Source organism: Trifolium pratense, linkage group LG2 (assembly GCF_020283565.1).
Source record: "Trifolium pratense cultivar HEN17-A07 linkage group LG2, ARS_RC_1.1, whole genome shotgun sequence".
In the NCBI taxonomy this organism is placed as follows: Eukaryota; Viridiplantae; Streptophyta; class Magnoliopsida; order Fabales; family Fabaceae; genus Trifolium; species Trifolium pratense.
This window is the reverse complement of record NC_060060.1, coordinates 43,997,309-44,021,246: the sequence shown is the minus strand read 5'-3', so window position 1 is coordinate 44,021,246 and position 23,938 is coordinate 43,997,309. Positions and strand designations below refer to the sequence as shown.

General features: G+C 34.1%; 1 protein-coding gene and 1 long non-coding RNA gene across 3 annotated transcripts; both read left to right on the top strand.

Moving 5' to 3' along the window:
* The first annotated feature begins 11,743 nt into the window (after positions 1–11,743).
* LOC123906131 (BAHD acyltransferase DCR-like) lies at positions 11,744–16,296 on the top strand. The gene is made up of 2 exons (XM_045955985.1): positions 11,744–12,280; positions 15,066–16,296. The coding sequence occupies exons 1-2, from the start codon at positions 11,831–11,833 to the stop codon at positions 16,032–16,034; spliced, it is 1,419 nt and encodes a 472-aa protein (XP_045811941.1). The 5' UTR covers positions 11,744–11,830; the 3' UTR covers positions 16,035–16,296.
* A 2,113-nt stretch (positions 16,297–18,409) lies between these two features.
* On the top strand, positions 18,410–21,064 carry LOC123906130. Of its 2 annotated transcripts, XR_006808768.1 has the most exons (4): positions 18,410–18,780; positions 19,183–19,279; positions 20,088–20,177; positions 20,998–21,064. It is a non-coding gene; the product is annotated as an uncharacterized LOC123906130 (long non-coding RNA). The 2 variants fall into 2 exon arrangements; XR_006808767.1 differs by lacking the exon at positions 20,998–21,064 and having other exon boundaries at positions 20,088–20,767.
* Positions 21,065–23,938: the final 2,874 nt, after the last annotated feature.

The window sequence follows — 23,938 nt, the reverse complement described above, 5'->3', positions numbered from 1 at the left end:
TTTCTTATCAGAAAAAAAATTGATGTATTTGATCCATATTATAGACTAAATACATCAGCTTTTTAATAAATCTAAAAATGATTTTTTGCTTATAATAATGACATGAGAGAGTATTTTACTTCTATATTGCTAAATGCTTGCAGAACCTCAAATTTCAAGGCAATTTTATTTGACATTTGTCTGTAACAATAAATTCGATAAGTTCCAAAACTGTATGGTATTGAAAAAATTAAAGAATTTAATGGCTATGGTATATATTCCTTCCAGTTGCATATATAATAACCGACACATTGATCTATTTACACGAATTAAATTTGACGGTGTAATGTTTGAATAATAATATTATATTATTATATAATTAATCATTGGTTATTTTTTTTTTATAAATTTAAAGAAGTTCGAAGCGGCATCCCAATCATGTTGGCACCCCGTGATGTTTCTATCGTCTACCTATAACCCATGTTGGCACCCATATTATTTTTCTCTTTCCACCCCCCATATTTCTTCAAAACCCCTTGAAATTCTAATTTTGTACTCATAAATAATTTTTGGAAAACGTTTTCCAAAATTTATATTTTTTCGGAATCTATTTTCCTAAATAGACTTAAATTTTGAGCTCTATTTTTTTTTCATACACATTCAATTGTTTCGGATTCTATTTTCCAAAAAGTTAACTATTTTGAAAATTGTTTTCCAAAAATTCAAATATTTCAGAACGCATAATCCCAAATTGTTTTGGAAAATATTTTCCAAAGTGATTTGGAAAAACATCTTCCGAAATCCTATTATTTGTAATCAAAACCGCAAATTTGTTGTTATAACCTGATTTTTCATCAGTCTCAATCATCTTTTAGTCAAAATGTTTATCAAACTTTATCTCTATCATTTTGTTTATATTTTAGATTATGTTTGGATACTGATTAGTGTTAAAAATAGAATAAAAAACTATTGGGACTGGTGAAAAATCAGGTTATAACAACAAATTTGCTGTTGTGATCACATATAACAGGATTTCGGAAAATATTTTCCAATATTACTTTGGAAAATATTTTCCAAAGCAATTTCGGATTCTGCATTCTGAAATATTTAAATTTTTGGAAAACGTTTTCCAAAATAGTTAACTTTTTGAAAAATAAAATACGAAAACTGTAATGTGAATGAAAATTACATTTAAGTATATTTTGGAAAATAGATTCCAAAGAAATATTAATTTTGGAAAACATTTCCCAAAATCTCCGAGGGCAAAATCAGAATTTCATGGGGGCTAGAAGAAACATGGGGGATTTAAAGAGAAAAATTCGACTAGGCCTTACCCCAAAGGAACAGGGATAAAAAAAACTATTTTACATGGTACGCTATTGTGGAAGTCCTAACTTATCACATAAAAAATCATCCCGGAGGGTAGCCGGTAAATAATTCCACCACCTCATTTGTGTGTAAGCATGTCCTAAATTTGCAATTTTGTCCGCACACGCGTTTCCTTCAGGAAAAATATAAGACCACCTTAAAGTAAGACAAGATGCAAGCAATTCGACCGTCTATTTCATAAATCCCATGGAACCGCATTCATATCATCAAAGGCCGGAAGTGCATTGTCGAATCACTCTCTAACCAAAGATGATTCTAGTTCTTACTGCGAGCCACTTCCATTGCAAGGATCAATGCCATAATTTCGGCGTGAAGCACCGACAAGCTAGTGATTTTTTTAGATTTCCACCACGAAAATTTGCCAAATAATCGCGGAACAATCCCCCTCATGCTGCAGAGGTACTATAAACAGAGTCGTCGATATTGACCTTCATCCAGCCAATACACGGCGAACACCACAACACCAATTTAAAAGTTTATATACTATAAAATAAGGTCATGTTAACATATACTCTTAAGATATATAATAAATTATCCAAGCAAAAAAACGTAGCATTAAATAATACAATATTTAATGTAAAAATGTTGATTATGTAAGTATAAAAAATATTTCTATACTCTATCAAAAAAAAATTATTTCTATATTAGACTCGTTAACATGTGTCTTGAGGGCACTTATTAACATTTTCTTATAAATTATTGATGTAAATTTTTAAAGAAATATAAAATTATTAATAATATATACTCCCTCCGGTCACTATTATTATAAGCAAAATATCACTTTTTAGGTTCATTGAAAAATTGATGTATTTAATCTATAATAGTGGTCAGATACATTAATTTTTTAATGAACCTAAAAAATAAATTATTTTTTTTGCTTATAATAGTGATCGGATGGAGTATTGCATAGAGATCAGATTTTGAAATCTGATACATCTACTATTTCACCTTAAAAGATAAAACTCTTTTTTTAATGTACAGTTAACGGTAAAATTCTATCCACTAAATTACTTGACAAAAAATGTATATAACATAGGCCGATCCGGTCAAATTAACGTGCAACGAGCTCTCCGCTCACTAAGTAGATAAAAAAACCGAACTCATGGGCCTGTGAAGACTCTTGGCGAGGTTGTTCCAAGTCTTTAGCAAGAGACTTGGCAGCAACAACCAGAATGAAATATTATTTAATCGTGGAAATGTCATGTCAGGTGTAGAAACCCTCTAAGCTAGTCTCCTGCACTCTTATTTGGTTTAGAATTGAGACAAGGCAATCTAGCCGAAGAAAGGAACGTTTTTCATGTAAATGATTTTTTTTTTTGTGGTGATTCATGTAAAATGATTAATTAATCAACAAGATGATATTAAAAAAAAAAGGATTTTCCGTGGAAAGACTCTAGTCCGGAATGAGTTGGTTCCCCTTCCCCTTTTCCTTTTCCTTTATAACATATTATATAGTATTAACATATTTACTTTTAGGACAAAATGTTGAGGATGGATCATATATGCATCAGGAAGAGGCTGGGGGTGGCCCCCTGCCCATATGGGCTTTGACCAGATGTTTTGGGGCGCCCCCCGCGGTATGGTGCAGGGGTATTTACGACATTCTATTATTATTATATATACCGCTTGTAATACTGAAACCCTAATTCATTCTTTCATCTAATAGAAACGAGCTGTAGCGAATTCTGCAGCCGGAGACGTACCTAAGGGGAACTCCGTTATCAAACTTCTTGTGTTCTTATTGTTTGCAATTTCGTTATTATTACCTTCTGTTACTATTTGTGCACAACAATTGGTATCAGAGATGACGCTTAATCCTGCGAAATTCGAAGTGGCAAGGTTCGACGGGACGGGCAATTTCGGATTATGGCAGAGAAGGGTTAAGGATCTGTTGGCGCAACAGAGTCTACAGAAGGCGTTGCGCGAGACGAAGCCGGCAGACATGGACGACACCGAATGGACAGAGATGAAGGAGAAGGCTGCGGGTTTGATACGCTTGTTCGTTTCAGACGAGGTCATGCATCATATCCTTGATCTAACAACTCCGAAGGAAGTTTGGGATAAATTGGAGAGTCAGTACATGGAGAAATTGCTTATGAACAAGTTGTACGCGAAAAAACGGTTGTACAGTCTCAGGATGGAGGAAGGATCAAATTTGCAACAACACGTCAACGTTTTCCAAAACATTCTCACCGATCTGACGAGGCTTGGGGTTCAGATGGACGATGAAGACAAGGCAATCATACTGTTGTGCTCGTTACCAGAGTCATACGACCACTTGGTGACTACCCTTACTTACGGTAAAGAGTCTATTACTCTCACTTCGATTAGTTCTGCACTGTTGTCTCATAATCAAAGGAGGCATAACACAGAGGGCGGTAGTCAAGGCGACGGTTTGTATGTGAAGGGCGGTTCAGATCGTGGACGGAACAAGGGTAACACAGGTCCTGCAAAGAAGAGGAATAAATCTAAGAATAGGAAAACAGCAGAGTGCTACGGTTGCAAACAGATTGGCCATTGGAAGAGGGATTGTCCAAACAGAAAGAAAGGGGCATCAACTTCAGCCAATATAGTTCAAACTGATGACTCTGGCAGTGAGGGAGACTTACTTTGTGTTTCATCTAGCAAGTGCACAGATGCGTGGATTCTTGATTCTGGTTGCTCCTATCATATGACGCCGAATCGGGAGTGGTTCACTACATTCAAGTCAGGCAGTTTTGGTTTTGTTTATTTGGGTGATGATAAAGCTTGTGCTATCACTGGAATAGGGCAGATTAAAATTGCTATGGATGATGGTGGTGTGCGGACACTGACTGATGTTCGATATATTCCAGAATTGAGAAAGAACTTGATCTCCTTAGGTACTCTACAGGCACATGGTTACTCATACAGGTCTGATGGAGATAGGGATATCTTGAAGGTTAGCAAGGGTGCATTGACAGTGATGAGAGCAAAGAGGACTGCAGGTAACATCTACAAGCTGTTGGGGCATACTGTTGTAGGTGATGTTGTGTCGGTTGAGTCTGATAATGATGCAACAAAACTCTGGCATCTGCGTTTGGGTCATCTCAGTGAACGTGGGATGATGGAACTTCATAAGAGGAGTCTGTTGAAGGGTGTTCGTAGCTGCAAAATGGATTTATGCAAATATTGTGTTCTTGGGAAACAGTGTCGTGTTCGGTTCAAACCTGGGAAACACAAAACATAAGGGATTCTTGATTATGTACATTCTGACGTGTGGGGACCAACTAGAGAAGCATCCATGGGAGGGTCAAGGTACTTTGTCACTTTTACTGATGATTTTTCTCGCAAGCTTTGGGTTTATTTCATGAAGCACAAATCTGAAGTCTTTTCAAAGTTCAAATTGTGGAAGGCAGAGGTAGAGAATCAGACAGGCAGAAAAATCAAGTATCTACGGTCAGATAATGGGACAGAGTACACCGATTCACAGTTTCAGAAATTTTGTTAGCAACATGGTATTCAGAGGCACTTTTCAGTTCGCAAGACACTGCAGCAGAATGGTGTTGCAGAAAGGATGAACAGGTCTTTAACTGAAAGGGCAAGATGTCTACGGTTGAATGCAGGACTCTCAAAAGGTTTCTGGGCAGAGGCAATTAACATGGCGTGCTATCTTATTAACAGGTCACCACGGGCTTCTTTGGAGGGGAAAGTCGCAGAGGAGGTATGGACAGGTTAACCCATTGATCTTAACAATTTAAGGATTTTTGGGTGTCCAGCTTTTGTGCATATATCCAGTGAAGATCGATCCAAACTTGATCCAAAGTCGAAGAAGTGTGTCTTCGTCGGTTACTCTAAAGGTGTGAAGGGGTTTAAGTTATGGGATCCGGTTTCAAAGAAGATGGTTCTGAGTCGAGATGTTGTTTTTGATGAGCAATTTATGTTGAAACAACCAGAAGTGACAGAATCAGCAGAAGGAAGTCCTAACAAAGAAGCCATTCAGGTAGAAATTGAGCCGACACCAACCAATAACATACCACAGGTACATCAACAACCACCTGAAACTACAACAACAAATAATGACACTGAAGTTTTAGGTGGAGCAACTGAAGATTTAGTTGGAGAAAATGATTATCAGCTTGTCCGTGATAGAGAATGACGCTCCGTTAAGCCACCAGAAAGATATGGGTACGAAGACTTGGCAGCATATGCACTTCTTACTAGTTCTGGAGATCCTTGCACATTTCGAGAGGCTATGGCCAGTCAGGAGAAAGAAAGGTGGATGGGTGCTATGATGGAAGAAATGGAGTCGTTACAGAAAAATCAGACATGGGAGCTTGTTCAGCTTCCTAAGGGCAAGAGGGCTATCGGTTGCAAGTGGGTGTACAAGAGAAAACCAGCAGTAACAGAAAAAGAAGGGGAAAAGTTCAAGGCTCGTCTTGTAGCAAAGTGGTACTCACAGCAGAAAGGGATTGATTATGATGAGATTTTCTCTCCGGTCGTTAGACATACTTCTATCAGGGCAGTGTTAGCCTTGGTAGCCAGCCGAGACATGCATTTAGAACAGATGGATGTGAAGACAGCATTCCTTCATGGTAATCTAGATGAGCAAATTTACATGGAGCAGCCAGAGGGTTTCAGTGACACTGGAAAAGGCCGACTAGTTTGTAAATTGAAGAGGTCTCTATATGGTCTAAAGCAATCTCCCAGGCAGTGGTACAAGCGGTTTGATTCCTACATGCTTCAGATTGGCTACAAGCGGTGTGAGTATGACTGTTGTGTCTATGTCAGGAGCCTTGATGATGGCTCTTTTATTTTTCTGTTACTTTATGTTGATGATATGTTAATTGCTGCTAACCATTTACATGATGTAAATGAACTGAAAATTTTGTTGGGTAAAGAATTTGACATGAAAGACTTAGGTGCTGCTAAGAGGATTCTTGGGATGGAAATTCACAGGGACAAGGGAGCTAGAAAATTGTGGCTCTCTCAGAAAAGCTATGTTGAAAAGGTACTAAACAGGTTTGACATGAGTAATTCGAAAGCTGTGAGCACTCCATTGGCGAATCACTTTAAACTTACATTGGATCAGTGTCCGAAGTCAGATTCAGAAATTGAGTATATGTCAAAGGTTCCTTATGCCAGTGCTGTTGGTTGTTTAATGTATGTTATGGTCTGTACAAGGCCAGATTTGGCACAAGCTGTAAGTCAAGTTTGCAAGTTTATGTCTAAGTCAGGAAAGCATCATTGGGAAGCAGTCAAATGGATTTTCAGGTACTTGAAAGGTACAACAGGTCATGGTATCATGTTTAGCAGTGAAAAGGGTAATCCTTCAGTTGTAGGATATGTTGATTCAGACTACGCCGGTGATATGGATGACAGGAGGTCTACTACAGGTTATGTGTTTACTCTTGCAGGAGGACCTATTTGTTGGAAATCGTCAGTTCAATCTATAGTGGCTATGTCAACAACTGAAGCAGAGTACATGGTAGTAGCTGAAGCTGCCAAAGAGGCCTTATGGCTTACAGGATTAGTGAAGGAATTGGGTGTTGAGCAAGGTGGAGTTCAACTGCATTGTTGTGATAGTCAGAGTGCCATTTACTTGGCCAAGAATCAAGTGTATCATGCCAGAACTAAGCATATTGATGTGAGGTTTCACAAGATCAGAGAGCTACTTACAACTGGACAGATATTACTTGAGAAGGTTCATACTTCAGAGAATGCAGCTGACATGTTGACCAAGCCAGTCACCAGTGACAAGTTCAAGCATTGCTTGGACTTGTTACATGTTTCTCAGTGTTAAGAAGGAAACGACCCCCCCTAGCGCTAAGGATGCGGATGTCATACAGAGGTTCTTCATATGGGTTTGATATTCACCAAGGTGGAGATTGTTGAGTATGGTTCATATACGACATTCTATTATTATTATATATACCGCTTGTAACACTGAAACCCTAATTCATTCTTTCATCTAATAGAAACGAGCTGTAGCGAATTCTGCAGCCGGAGACGTACCTAAGGGGAACTCCGTTATCAAACTTCTTGTGTTCTTATTGTTTGCAATTTCGTTATTATTACCTTCTGTTACTATTTGTGCACAACACTTATGCACAGTTCCTTAAGTGTAGTTTTTGTCGTTCCCCAATTAAAAAACAACACTTGTATAAGTATTTCACATCACCTACTCTTATTCATATATAACTGCATTTCTCTCTCTTGATTCGTGCATTCCTTCCCTATTTTTTCTCTTCCTCTGCGGTTTCCGCAAAAAGCCTCTCTGTTTCTGTTCATTGCATTGCAGCCATCAATTTCATACCTTCTTTTGTTCATGTACCCATAAAAATTTCTTCAGACCATTGTTTTTTTAGTTTAGGAAGGTACTCCAACATGGAAAATTTAAATTTGGCTATACAAACAATGTCTGTGAACCATTAGGGAGTGACGATAATTCTCCTATGAGTATGAATTTGAATGGTAAGCATTGTGGTGTGGGTATTGATTATGACAATTACTTGCAGCCTGTTATTTTGTTTTGTTGTGTTGCCTTTCCTCAAACAGGTCATGTAGATGTATTTTGTTGGTCTTGTATATTATTTGTGAGTGTTAGGTATTGGTCTTGGTTATGAGTCTAGGATTGCTTGTTTTGTCTCTGATGCGCGTTAAAAAGGTTTAATAAACTTTATTTAATTGAATCAGTCTTAAGATTACAAGAGTATTTATATAGATACATAGATGAGAGGATTGACATGCTGCAGTTCCTGTCATTGAGGGAGCGTACAAACTCATGATGATGCTAAAGCTTATCAACTAGAGTTTATCAAATACTGTAACTAATACTGAGAGATGTAAGGTAGCAGCAACCTAACTCTTATCTAATACATAATTTAAAAGTAAGTAGCTATTTTATTTTATTTTTATATTAAGTAAGTAGCTATTTTACATCAGTGGTAAAATGAGATTTAGACACATCAGACATAGAACACGACGCTAATATTAATTTGAGAAAATTCACTTATTGAATGCTAGCACGTGTGTCTGTGTCGTGTGAGTGTCAGACATTGGTATGAGTCGACACCCGTCATATACCAACACCGACGCGTGCTGAAAATCTAACACATCTTCGATCGAAAGTGTTGGTACCACATAGTCATAGATATATGAAACAATATTTTTACAGAATTTTAAAAAGGATAAACTTTTTCGTAACTCATTCTCAAAACCCGATTATTAAATAGATTGTTAAAGGAAGCCGGCCTCTCCAATGCTTTGAAGTTTGAAGTTTGAAGTGTGTTGTGAGGAAAATTGGAAATGAAAGTCAACATATTGTTCTCAAATCCTAATTGTGCAGCGTTTCTTTACACTAAACAGAGAGGAAAAAATGAGTGGAGTTGAGATAATGGAAAATAAAATAACCTTAATGTACTAATTTTTAATGGGTACTTGAAACATAGAATTTCAAAAGACTCAGAATTTTGCAGTTTTATTTTTGGCTTAATTAGTTAAATGGTCCCTTAAAGACATTTTAGGTTTCAGAATGGTCCCTTAAAGAAAAAAAGGTCCGGATTGGTCCCTTAACTATATGACCGTTAGTCACAATGGTCCTTTCCGTTAGTTTTTAACACCAAATGTATTAGGTGAACCACCATTACATGTAGTCCACCATAGATCTCAATAATTCTTTTAATTTAAGCCATTTGATCTTATTGGAAAATACATGACCATTGAATTTTGAGTGTCCACTATATTTAACAGTGCACCATTATCAACTAATTTTTTCTCTATTTCTTCATCTTCTTCCTTACCTTGTTCTTCATCAATTCATCAAATAAACCCATAAAAATCTGGGTTTGTTTCAAATCGTCATGTTCATAAATTCATCAAATAAATCCAGAAAAATCAAGATTTGCAACTCCAACGGACTCATATTTACAACTTTATCATTCCCACACACACTATCTCCTTTGATTTTAATCTGGATTTTTTTCGCTGCTCATACACCAAGATTTGCAACAAATCTAGTTTGGATCCTTTGATGTTTTCAAAAACCCAGATTTGCAACAAATCGACAACCTTATTAAAAAGAAATCATAATTCTGTCATCTGGGTCTTAGCGAAAATGAAGAAAACTGAGTTTTTAACCTCCAAGGCAAGATTTTTATCAGAGATTTCCATGGCGGCGTGGTTAGAGTGAAGAAGAGATTGAAGGCGGTTTCTGTGCTCTAGTGTAGTATTTTTATGGTGATTTCATTTTGGAAAATACGGTTGTGGTGGTCGAGATCTGACGGATAAGGTGGCGGTTGGAAAGATAGTGGTGGTGGCACGGCCATATGGTGCAGCCACAAAAACGGAAGATGGAAAAAGATAGAACGGTAGAGAGAAGAAGATGAAGAAAAGAGAAATATTTACGTGATGATGGTGCACCATTATATTCAGTAGACATGCAAATTCTACCGTTAAATTTTTAATAAAAAGATCAAACGGTTCAGATTAAAAAAAATTAACGGAGATGACTAAAGTGGCAAACAGAGATATCTTTAAGGGACCAAAACGGAACTTTTTTTCTTTAAGGGACCAATGTGAAACCTAAAATGTCTTTAAGGGACCATTTAACTAATTAAGCCTTTATTTTTCGTAAAAGAGAGAAGAAGAGTGAAAAGAATGCACGAAACAATAGAGGAAGAGAAAAAATAGGGAAGGAATGCACGAATCAAAGAGAGAGAAAATGCAGTTATGAATAAGAGTAGGTGATGTGGAATACTTATACAGGTGTTGTTTTTTAATTGGGGAACAACAAAAATTGCACTTAAGGAACTGTACATAAGTTTTGTCCTTACTTTTATTATATTCACTTTTATTATAAATATAAAATGGAAAATATTTAAATATATATAAGTAGTGAGTACATGGATCGTTCTGTATTGACAATCGATTTATTCGCCTCGAATTTATATGGGCTTCTATTTTGTTTTTTAGGATTAATTAGAAGTTTGTATGTTTTATTGTCCTACATGCTTTTGTGTGGATTCACCGAGCTAGATTTATATCCCACAATTTTTGTATATATATATTTTTTTTTTATAATATATTAAAGAGATATAGACAAACGATGAGGGCATCACCTACTTGGTTTCTTGATATCTAGATGAACTTCACCTTATAAAAAAATAAATCTCATTTTATCATAAAATACACTCAATCATTTTCTAAATAAATGTATCCTATAACCTTAAATGACATTGTGAGACGAGAATTATATACAAATCCAAATTTTTGTCAAGCAATTTAATACTCCCTCCGGTCCTTTTTATAAGAAACACTTTGGAATTTTTATTTGGTCCTTTTTATAAGAAATATTTTGACACAATTCCATTTGTACCCTTATTAAATACAATCAAATAATTCATTATAATGCTAGTGCATTAATTAGAGAAGTCTATTTCTCATGCTAGTCAAAGGTTAGTTTTGGAATATAACATAAAATGTTAGAATCATTAATGAGAAAATTTAGCTTCCTTGGTCTGTGTGATTTTGTCAAAGTGTTTCTTATAATAAGGACCGGAGGGAGTAGTAAAATTTACATTCTATTTCTTTGTGGTACATAGATGAAATGATAAATTATTGAAAAGTCACACACAATTGAAGTCGAGTGATCGGGGTTGGAACCCCGATTATGGTGTTCAACCTAACAATTTCGAGATTTCTAGCAATTGAGATAGGATTTGTGGACAACTTACACGCCATTTTTTCTTGATTAACTTAATAATTAATGAGACTCGCACCATATATAAAATAGGAAAATGTTAACATGTGTTATAAGGGAACATGTTAAGGAAGCAAATGTGGAACTATTATCTTAGAACTTGTGCATTCAATGCTTTAAGCATTTTTTATTTATTTACAAAGGAGTTGAGGATCGAGCCTATAACTTTTAACATACTACCCAAATTTCTAATCACTAGACCAAATCTAAGAATTATGTTTTAAGCGTTATGTTTTCTATCTTATTAAATACTCCTACTAATTTTCTATATTTAGATACTTTAACATGTGACCTATAAATACGAAGAAATGAAAAAATTGATATTCAAACTCACACCTAACTTTATAGAGTAAGGATATAAATCAATTTTAATGCTGAAATTTCTAACATAACCACATTAAATTTGAATATGAGAGAAAATCTAACTGATTAAGTATATTTTCCACTAAAGAATATTTCTACACAAATTCTCCCTAAGTTGGACTTGTTACATTTTGTCACTAAGAAAGTCTTGGTTATTTTGACCAAACAATTGCCGCATCTATAATTACCTCTAACCAAACCAACATAGCTAGCTAGTAAGGGCTATTAATTGGTCACAACCGCTTCCATGAATTCCTTAAATGCACCTCAACAACACTTGTCTATAAAAATCCTCAAAACTCACACATCTCACACACACATCAAATAAATTCAAACAATAAATAAATAAATAAATTCTTCTCAAAATTTCCTTTAATCAAAATGTCAAGTGAAGTTGTCAAGAAAGAAGAATCACTAAATCTGAAAATCACTAGAAAAAGCTATGTGAAACCTGAGGGAAAAATAGGGAAAAAAGAGTGTCAATTGGTCACATTTGATCTACCTTACTTAGCTTTTTATTACAACCAAAAAATAATTTTATACAAAGGAGGAAACTTTGAAGAAAATGTTGAGAAACTCAAAAATGGGCTTAGTGTGGTTTTGAAAGAGTTTCATCAACTAGCTGGAAAATTAGGAAAAGATGAAGAGGGTGTGTTTTTTGTTGAATATGATGATGACATGGTTGGTGTTGAAGTTATTGAAGCTGTTGCTAATGAGATTAGTGTTGAAGATCTAACTGTTGCTGAAGGTAGTGCCATTTTGAAAGAATTGATTCCTTATAGTGGAATCTTGAATTTGGAAGGCATGCATAGACCTTTGTTGGCTGTTCAGGTAATTTAGTTTGTTAAAATATGATTATTTTTGTTGATTTTATTTATTTTTGCTTTATTATTTTTCACTTTTTCCATTCTACATATATATTTTTCTTATAATTTGTCTTTAACTAAATATTATCGCTCTTTTAAATAGTTGAAATCATAGCCTAATGGGTCAACATTTAACTTGTTAATGAAATGTGTAAAGAATACTACTAATGGTAATACTCTTTAGCTTTAGCAAAATGTCCCACCGGCCAATAATTATTTCCACCAGAAATCGAATTCAGGTTCTCCCGAATGATCTGTCCTAGAAGAGCTTATTAACCCCTTGAGCCCAATATTTTGGTTAAAAATGTCCCTAATTTTGATAAACTTAATGTGATGTTAAACATGCACTAATTAATACTAAGTCATAAAAGGGGTGGCCTCAATGGTGATGGTTGTGGCTCTATTGAACACTTATAGTGAATTTGTGGGTAGGGAGTCAAAACTTTGGTCCTAAAAATAGAAGTATTAGTGCATAACTAACAAATTTTTATTTCATACTATTAATTTGTTATTAAAGTTTAAGGGTCGAAATCGCAAAATAGTAAGGGCAACCAAAAAATAGGAAACAATTTATATAATTCGTATGATATCTAATTTAAAAGATGTTTTTGAATGTCTACATCCCATACGAAACTTCTATAAATATAGAGATTTGCTATGTTTTTCTTTGTTCCGTTATAAATGAGATGAAAAGACTATTATTAAAAAAATAGACAGTTTTTCAATCTGCCTCTTTATATGTTCAAATTTATCAAAATACACTTAAAAATACATTACTAAAAACGTGTTTCCGGTTACTCCGCATTTAGGGGGCAGATTGAGAAAATGTAAAAAATAAAAATAAAAATGAGATGAAGAGCAAGTACATTTTAGCTTGAAAAGTTTTTTTTTTTTTAAAGCATGCTTGAAAAGTTTGTTAATTGTGACTTTTGCCAAATTCCCATTGAAGCATTTGAAGAAGCAATTCATTATAACACTATTTTTACCTTATATTTTGATTAAGGCATCTAGATATTTACTGAAGTTGAGAAACACATACAACAAACTTGTAAAAGGCATCATCAGATCTTGTGTATTTTAGACTTACTTTAATGTTTAATTAGTTGTGATTCTTGTACCAAATAAATGCTCTAAATTGTGCTAAAAAAAACTAGTTGTAATTCATAAATGTGTCATAAATTTCAACCAAAAAAAATGATAAGAAAATAGGACATCATTACAGCCAAGTATGCAAGCCTATTTTTTTGGTGAATGATAAATGCTTGTCTATCTATTGAGCTAATTTTTTTCGCGCTTTAACATTTTCTATTAAATAAACTATAACATAAATCACTGAGACATCTTTATAGGTGAGCTCGATTGTGGATGTTCTGATGTCATTTTTTTTTTTAAGAAGTGTAAATAATGTATTTTATCTAGCCAATTGATTGGTGCACAGTTTGCGCGAGTGGTGTGAAATTTTGGATATCAGATTTGTTTTCAACTCATAAAAAAAATAATGAAATTTGAAAACTTAAACTCTCTAGATCAATGCATGATTTGAGGATAGCTTAAATTTTTGTGACTGTTGATTAAGACAATTAATTGCGCTTACTTGGTTTTGGTATCTCACAAAATAAAGTTTTATGCAAATTTGCATGTGATATCCATGTCTTGATCACAAAGTTATCAGCACACTTGTTAAGAGATATAAATTCATTTTATTTTCCTTCTCTAAAGTCTCAAGTTGAAGAGTTCTTTTTTATTTTTAACAACTAAAGTTGAAGAAAAAAATGTCTTTGAAAGAATATACTGTAAAATTTGTATCAGATTTAATCTAACTGAAAAGAGGTTTAAGGATTTGCTCTGTTTTTGTAAGTCCTGTTTTTGTCCTATATTAATTGTCATTAAAGAAATATCATTAGTTAGGACTTGGGACTAATGAGATGTAGAGCATGTACTATTTTACTTGAAAAACCCCAAGTAATAGTTGGAGTAAAAGTTTGATAAGTTGTAATTCATAAATGACTTATAACTATCAGCCAAGAAAAAACAAAGGGATAAGATAAACAGCACCCCACACCCCATCCTCCAAGTATGCATGTGTCATTTATTTTCAATGGTAAATGCTTATCTAGAATAAGAGACATGTGAACCTTCGGCTCGAGTGGTTAATGAGTTTTTATATGATAAATTGTGCGGAAGAGTTCAAGTTCTGTTTTTTAGGGAAATAATTTTTTATCAGACTTTACTTACCTTAATTTTAACTCTTAATTATCGAAACTTTTTTTTTTAAAGGCTCAAAATCCTTACCACTCACCTTCTCTATGAGTCATGTCTTTTATTTTCCGAAAATTAAGTAATATAATAATGTAATTTAGCAAGTAATATATAATGTATAGTTAACCAACATTATTGACCATTATTTGTCACAAGTTGCTAAATTAATAGTATAGAATAATAATATATAATGTAAAATTAATTAATTTAATAATGTAAGAAACTAATTTTTTTTTTTAATATAAAAATAGTTAACCAACATTATGTTTGATTATAGGGACACAAGTGTACTTGGTTGTCAAATTTAGTTGACAAACGAGTGTGTTATTAAATAGCTGCCAATGTTGTTGGAAGAGTCTTCACATTCTATACGACCTCCACTTATAGTTGTCATAATCATTAATCACATTCTTTTCTTTCCTCGTTTTTGTGATTTCTTCTTTTTCATTTTTCATGATTTATAATTTGATTGCAATCTTGACTTTTCACAGTTAACAAAGCTCAAAGATGGGCTGGCAATGGGCTTGGCTTTTAACCATGCTGTTGTTGATGGAACTTCCACATGGCACTTCATGACTTCATGGGCCGAGGAATGCAGCAGTGCACCCCCCACAACACCCCGACCATTCCTAGAACGGACCAAGTCCCGAAACACACGGGTAAAGCTTGACCTCTCCCTACCCGAGCCCAAAAGCCCATCAACCAATGGCGAGGCAAAGCTCGAGCCCGAAGGCCCTCCCCCATCGGCCAATGGTGAGGCAAAGCCTGAGCCTGAAGGCCTACCACCATCAGCCAATGGCGGGGCAAAGCCTGTACTTAGGGAAAAGATCTTCAAATTTTCTGAGTCAGCCATCGACAAAATCAAGTCAACAGTCAACCAAACTCTTCCATCAGACGGTTCAAAACCATTCTCAACATTCCAGTCTCTCTCCGCTCATATTTGGCGTCATGTGACCCTTGCACGTGACCTAAAACCCGAAGAATATACAGTATACACCGTCTTTGCTGACTGCCGAAAACGAGTGGACCCACCAATGCCAGAGGCGTACTTCGGTAACCTAATTCAAGCCATATTCACTGTCACCGCCGCCGGACTTTTGTCAGCTCACCCGCCACAATTTGGCGCTTCTTTGATCCAAAAGGCAATTGAATCTCATGATGCTAATGCTATTGATGGACGTAACAATGAGTGGGAGAGTGAACCCAAGATTTTTCAATTCAAAGATGCTGGAGTGAATTGTGTGGCAGTTGGAAGTTCACCAAGGTTTAAGGTTTATGACATTGATTTTGGATGGGGAACACCAGAGATTGTGAGGAGTGGGACTAATAACAAATTTGATGGAATGATTTATTTGTATCCTGGCAAGAGTGGAGGTAGGAGCATTGATGTTGAGCTAACATTGGAGCCTGAGGCCATGGGAAGGTTGGAGCAAGATAAGGAATTTCTTATGGAATTATAATTTAAACTACTAGAGTTTGTTGCAATAAAAGGTTTGGTAGTGAGGAAATTTGGAATTTCTACTATTAGATTGTTGAAAGGATTCATCCTTCTAGCTTGATTATTCTTATAAAAAAACTATGATGTTATTGTTTAATTAGGTGTGTGTTGCTTAATAGGATTTTGTATTTTGTGGTTTTGTACTTGGATTGAATTTGAACTTGGTAATGTTGTTTGGATAGTGTATGTGATCCACTAAATAATTTCTATTTCCATTTTTGTTACTTTTTTGACACTATTTTTCCTATTATTATTAAGAATAGAAAAATTAAGACTACATTTGATTTTTTTTTTGGTAGAGAAGACTACATTTGATTTATAATGGTTCCGGAAATAAATGTCTTTTTATTATCATTCATATCAAACAACTAAATGATAGTATCTAATTTTTTTTTCTCTTCTATTAACTTTCTTTTCCTTTCATAAAAGATAAATATGGTAAAAAAATGAAAACAAGGTAGGGACTAAATTGCCTGATTGATTTTTTCAGGGACTTAAATTGAACTTTGATCCTAACATGTAAAATTCAATTCTTATCAAGGACTTAAATTGAACTTTGATACTAACATGTAAAATTCAATTCTTAACGGTTCGGTATAGTTATTTGTAGTTCAGTTATGGTTAATGAACTATGTTTGAAACATAGATTTAGATCGTCGACTCCTAAATGAATTCAATTAGTTTCGGTTTAGTTCGGTAGTTCGGTGTGTCAACTCTAGAGTCTTATTGTCGAAGTCAACCAGTTTTATTCCTGATACAACATACATAGTCAAATATACAGATGCAGTAATAAACAGAGTAGGTAAAGAAAGAGAACATTTAAGGCCACTAATGGTAGGGAACAGCCATAGGTCAAAAAAGTGTACAAATTTAACTTAAAACAAAATGGGTTGGTTAAAAAATAACAGTTTATGTACGTTAGTACTAGAGAATACGGTGGATTAAATGAGTTTTCTGAAGATAACTAACCAATCGGTGGATTGGATGGATGCTTTTGATGATTGGTAGGAGACAATTTTAAGATAAGGGGTCACTTTACAAGTATGTAAAACCTAATTCTGGGCCATATAGGACATGCTTCATACGAGTAGGTTAATATTAATTTTCTCACAAGAGAAATTGACAATGTAGTAATCGGAAAAAAATACTCCTTCCATCTTAAAATAATTATCACATTTTACTACTGTATACTTGCTGATGCATAATTTTGATCATGAATATTTTTTTGTTGTGTATTATTAAAAATTATGAAAACTGATATTTTGATAGTACTCATTGAGACAAATCTATCAAATCCCATATACTAATATTTATTTTTAAACATTAGTAAAAACAATATGGTCAAAGTAGCTTATATGAATAATGCACACGGTCAAATTGTGACAATTATTTTGAGACGGAGGGAGTAGTTACATGGCCACACCACAAATTAGATGTGTTACATAAGTAAAAAATAAAATTCAAGTGAACTATGGTTTACATACAAGTCTTACCATACAATTTAATTTAGTTGGTAGCCGCAAAGACACTTGAATAAATGTAAGTTCAGGGTTCGAATCTCAGCGTCTGTATATAACAATGTTCCAACCAAGTTCACGTGGACCATTTCCTACTCATTTAGTATGAATTACTATTGAGAATCATTGAAACAAACGCTAAATTATAGGAGTATGTATGTAGAGAAAATTAGGACGAGTAATCTCTTGAAAATTCTCATCCCTTCGAAACGCGTTTTCCGATTTTTTTTTTCCTTGAATACAAATTTCGGAACAAATCATCAAATAGATATGTGTAATGAATGAAAATTTGAAAAATAATTCTGCATCCGTAAACAAAAAAAATTCTCAGATTCTTCGATGTAGCTACGGAGCCTACTGTTAAATTGTTGGTAAACTTACTGCAAATTATTTGCAGACTGTTTCGGTTTGTTATTCTTTTAGTTCTAGACTAGATTATGATTGTTAAAGTTGAAAAATATCACTACTACAAAATTGAGCTTTAATAGCGCATATTTAATAGCGCTTATTTAACAAGCGCTATTAAAACATAACACGGAGCCCTTATAACAGCGCTTTTTGTAGTAAACGCTATTAAAACCTTGAACTCAGGTATACTATTATAACGCTTTTGTAAAAGGAGCTATTAAAAGTTAAAAACGCGAACTCTTTAATAGCACTTTCGAGAAAGCGCTATCAAAGTTGATACCCTATAATAGCACTTTTGATATAAGCGCTATGGTTAATGAAATAAATAAAAAATAATTTGTGGTTGGTGGGTGTCGAACCATTGACCCATTGGTTGATGAATAAAAATTAAAAAACTAAAAACATTCCCCATTGTTCTTCTACTCACCTACATCGTTCCTTCTACCCTTCTCCATAGTCCCATCGCTCCTCTTCTCCATTGTTCCTCCACTCTCACAGCAAAATCTCATCAAACCCTAAATCGTTACACTCTTGTTTAACCTCCATCTCCGTTGAACCCTAAATCTCGTGATTTCTCTCTCAAACCAACACCTCACTATCGAACCCTAATTTCTTGCTCTCAACACCTTTGTTGTTCTCACCTCCTTCTTATACTTCTTTTATGTGTGTTTCAGGTTATTGCAAGAAAGGTCGAGAATCAATATACCTCGAAGGGAAATTCTCAATGTAACAACCGTTATATCTCCACATTTTCTATACTTTTCGCCCCTGGACCTGTACAAGGTCAGTCATTGATTTGATTGATACACTGTGTAATAACTGACGGTTGTATTGTTATTGTTAATTTTTATTTGATTATTATTAGTATTTACAAAAATTATTAGATTATTTTGATTTCGGCAAAGACAGGGGGAACTTTCAATTTCAAGCCTGGTTTCAGTTTTAATTTTAAACATTAAACAGAAGGAATCACTCCCTAAGCTTGATTCCAGCATAGACAGGGGGAACTTTCAATTTCAAGCCTGGTTTCAGTTTTAATTTTTATTTTAATTTCATTGATTCAAACTGTATGGAATTGTTAATTGTTAATGTTTTAATAATTTCTTGCTCTCAACACCTCGGTTGCACTCACACCCTTTTTCTACATCTTTTCTATATCAAGAGGCAATTCCTGTTTCTTTACAGGATATACTAGTTGGTGCATTTGAAAGGGTTATTATGGTGTGACTTTGAAATTGAAATATAGGCCATTGTAATAAGCTTACATTGTTCCTCGAAACCTGTAAGTTTTGTTTCATGATGCATTGTCCATAGATATTCTTTCTCTTTTTTTTTCCTTTGGCTTTTACTGCCTTATTATATTATTTGTCTTCATTCCCTTGTTTTTACTGCATTCTTCTGTTTGATGTGGCTACAACAGATCTTGCATGATTGACTTGTTTGATAGTTGATAAAAGATTGACTAAGGGTACAAAGTGTTGTATCAAATGAGATTGGTTGATTAAGAAACCTTATTGTAATGTTTATGTTTTTACGTTATTGTTTGTTTAGTTTATGAATTGATTAATGAAACTTAGTTTGGATAGCAGGTTATAGTACCTTATTTAATGGTTTTAGGCCTTTTGAAATGAGTAGTAATTTCTTGTGTGACTAGTAGTTCTTTATTTAACATTGGCTATGAGTTTGCAATTTTATTGGCTTGTATATCATTTGACAAAGTCATCTAAATGTCTTGACTTTTAGCTACTAGCCTTATAGGTCATATGACATTTTACTTTGAGATAAATCCATCCCCATTTTATCCATTCCTAATCATTTTATGGACTGACTTCTAGCTCTTCCTTTCATACTCTTACTCTGATTAGATCTTAGATTTACTTTTGTGAAAAAAATTTGATAAAGCTCTGGGTTAAAACTTAGGAATAGAGATATTCATGTTTTAGGCAATTGCTTTCACTGCTGCTCTATAAGTTCAATTTAGACACACTTGAAGGTTCGATGATATCTCTATGTTTAATGATTGCAGTAAATATATAAATATATGTCGAGAAGATAGGTAGTTGACTTTTTTGTTGGGTTAATGTTCATAGATTGGACCATATGTATGGAGGACATATAAGAAAGCTTTTGACGAAGTTTTGCAAATCTATTCTGCTATAAGAGCTTCTGGTGTTGAACATGTAAGTGTTTAATTTTCAAAAGAGCTAATTCACCCATGATGTCTACTTACATTACAATAGACAATTAGTTTGTCTTCCTCATCGACGGCATTAAGTAAGCTGACATACTCAAAATCTGTGTAATATTAAGTTTGCGATTTGTCCGTTGTAATATTCATATGGGTTCATATAGAATGGCTATTGTCTTTGACTAAGTAATAAAACAGTTCATATGAGTTTTGTAGTCATTCAAGTGAGAGGGTTGAATATTATTAGCCTTTGGATTAAAATAAAAGGTGGAGATTAAAATACTCATTAAAAGAAACATGTGATATCTGAACTTTGAATATACACGCTTCCAGCAGTTGTACAAAATATTGCTGGGATGAGAATTGTGTTAGGGAAAAATTAAATAGATATAGTGTGCAAAGACAAAGATAAAGTATGTTCCTTTAGATCTTATGTATCAGCAAGAGTTCAAGTAACAAGGACAGAGTTCAAGTAACACTAGATTTTATTTAGTTTTTACTACCAAGAATTGATTAGAAATATAGTCCCAGGAATGACTACATGTTCTTATATTTTAGTATATTTGTGTTATTATGTTACATGATGGACTGTTGTCTAGCCTTAGGATCAAATTTATCATATGTTATCACATGTTTGAACTTTGAACAAATGAAATATATTTTTGAGCAAAACAAGGTTCTCATGGTACAATTAAATATAAGAAAAATGAAGAAAGTGAATTAAGTGCTTATGTATGTCCTATTAATGCTTTTTTTTTTTCTTTCTGGTTTTTAACATGTTTCAAGATTTGTCTCTGCTCCCCTGTTTCTAGATATTTAGCTGACGGTTTTAGCCCTTGATGTTGGATCACTTGTAAGTCCCCTGGCAGGGTGTTTTTCTAGTGGTGTTTGCGGCTGCTTTTGTCCTCTTGCTATGTGTGGCGGCTTTGCGTTTTTGCTGTTAGTTATGTTGAGTTGTAATGTCGTGTATATATAGATAGGACCGATCATTATATATTGTTTATGAATTGTTTATGAGATGTGTATAACTAGTTTTTGGATCAATACAAATGATTGATTGATCATGTTATATGCAATGAAATTATTATTCGGTGTTGAAAATTGAATGTATTTTCTTTTGATACATGTTCTGTTCATATTTGCATTATGAGAAGAATGAATATGTATAGTATTGAGTTAAAATAACCTCTGAATGTATGTTTACGTTAGCAGAATTATAAAAAACAAAATACAATTGAAGAATTATAATAGCACCTTTTTAAACACCGCTATTAAAGATCTGACCTATAATAGCGCTTTTCGGTGCGGGCGCTATCAAATCTTGTTTATTTCGAAAGATACTACAGCGCTTTATGTTCGGGCGCTATTAAATACCAGCCCTATAATAGCGCTTTCTTAAAAGGCGCCATTAAAACATGTTTAAAAAGCCTGTTGTAACAGCGCTGAAGTAGTATATGATAGCGCTTTTTAAAGTGTTATTATAAGTACATACCTATAATAGCGCCAACATTAATAGCGCTTTTAAGTGCTATTAAAGACCAAAATAAGTGCTATTAAAGCCCTTTTTTGGTGTAGTGTATGCTTCTGTGGCTAATTTTTCTAAGTTTTCAGGTTTGTAACTTTGGCTAATTATTAAAAAAAAAATTATAGGAGTGAAGTCAAATAATAAAAGGTAAAATGATAGTAATATTTGATAGTTTATAGGGGTGATGGGTTAAATGTTAGGATGGAATGAAATTTTTCCGACAATAATTAGACTTTGTTCGCACTTTTCTTTCTCTTTAGTGGTTTTTCTTGAAACTTATTTTTCCACAACTTTAGGTTGGGCCTTTGGGCCTATTATTTTCTTAAAAGAATCGTACTTTTCGAGCATCCTAAAATCCTCGGTCATCCCCTGAAATGACCAAACTAATTCTCGCTTTTTAGGAAGTGAACACTTTTTCGCACTTTAAGTAGTGAGTAGCAATATTTTTAGCTTAAACCCAACGTATGCACCCCCTCGAATGAAAAAAAATCATGAAAAAAAGAGTTTGCATTCTGGAAAGCAAACTCAGCTGTAGTTTGATATCTAGAATGCGAACTTTTTTTTTTTATTCTAGGGGGCGCAAACGTTGCGCTGTGAAGAGGACAAAAAAATTGATTTTTATATGGTTCGCATCCTAAAAAGCGAACTCAGTTTGCAGTTTGCTATCTAGAAAGCGAACTTTTTTTCCCCCATTTTTTGCTATTTACACACTCGCTTTCTAAGTAGCGATAGGGGTAAATTCGGAATATCAGGGGGGCGCGCATGTATACCAGGGGGTGCGAGAAGTACAACTCTTCTAAAAATTTAAAAATTCACTAGGGCAGGTAAAATAAGTCCAACCCATCGGGCCTGCCTATTTAATCCTCTATTGAATTGTACTCTTTGGTCCCCCTAGTTGTTCCCAGACTCCCAAAAATTCCAAAATACCTCTAAATTTGGGACCAGAGACGTTTACATTTTACAATTCGAAATTAAATTAACTTCGGAGGTTAACTTCCGAAAACACTTAAGTTCGTAACACACGTTTTGAAATCAAGTTTTATAGATTGAAATCGAGAAATTCATTTTCGTTTACTACGCATGAGAGATTTTGAGATCCAACACATATACCCAATACAACATGCAACAAAGAACATGGTCTCCAAAGACAGCACTGTTTTGACTCCACGTTTTCTGTACGAACATCCAACATCTCTGAAATGCACATCAGCTTTACGCGCTCTACACAGGCAAACTAATCGTGGCAAAAGAATTCCAAAGATATTTAATTATATTCATATTATGATATTTAAATTGGAGTTCAGAGCAGTGACGAGAGTAACAACGAGCCTGAACAACTAGATATATCTCAACTCCACCCAAAAGTTTAAAACATTAAATTCATGAATTACCTTTCCTATAAATTCAACATTTTTTTATTCATAGTTGATATGCAACTTACCAACTCACATTAACAATACACGATATAAGAAAAGAAATTTATCAATAGTGATTAGTGACAGAAATTCAAGATCCTACTAAATAGCCTTGGACCTTTCATTAAAAAGGATTGTTGATCTAGCTTTGGGGATAAGCTGTTTTAAAACATGTAATGAATGGTGCATTTTATCCTCTACTCTAGCTAGGGACAACAAAAGGAGAATACATAAAGGAGAATCATGGCCTTGAAACAATCTCCATGACCAAGTGTTTTTTTTTTCTCCTCATATATATTTGATCCACCACCTACTTGTTAATTGGAACATGTGGTGTGTTGGTTTAGCTTTTGACTGGTGGGACCATGACCATACAGAACCATCCCATATGAGGGTCATCTTGTCAAATATCAGGTACTTCCACCTCTTAAAGGACCCACAAATTATTATTTTGCTAAGTGAATAAAGAAACATATATAATATAATTCGGTAATTCCCTTTTGTCAAAAAAAATATATATAATATAATTCCCCTTTTCATTTATTTGTTTGCCTTCGATTCTTATTATTGAAAGTGATTGTACCAAAAATATATTATTGAAAGTGAACCTATAAAGTCAAACAAATAATTTAGAACAGATACAACCCATCATGAATATTATATGAAAATACATTGCCAAAAAAATGTTCAATCAAATTAAAGAGGGAGAAAAAAATACTTGAGTTTTAGAAAGTAACTTTTATTTTCCTATAGTTTAAAAAAGCGGTGATGCGATTTGAGTGAAAAGGGATATATAATTTGTTACTTTTGGAC

What these genes read in the sequence shown, in the direction of transcription:
- LOC123906131 (XM_045955985.1), top strand. Translation starts at nt 11,831, where the DNA reads ATGTCAAGTGAAGTTGTCAAGAAAGAAGAATCACTAAATCTGAAAATC. An exon ending in GACCTTTGTTGGCTGTTCAG is followed by an intron (nt 12,281 to 15,065) that starts GTAATTTAGTTT and finishes GACTTTTCACAG; the next exon opens with TTAACAAAGCTCAAAGATGG.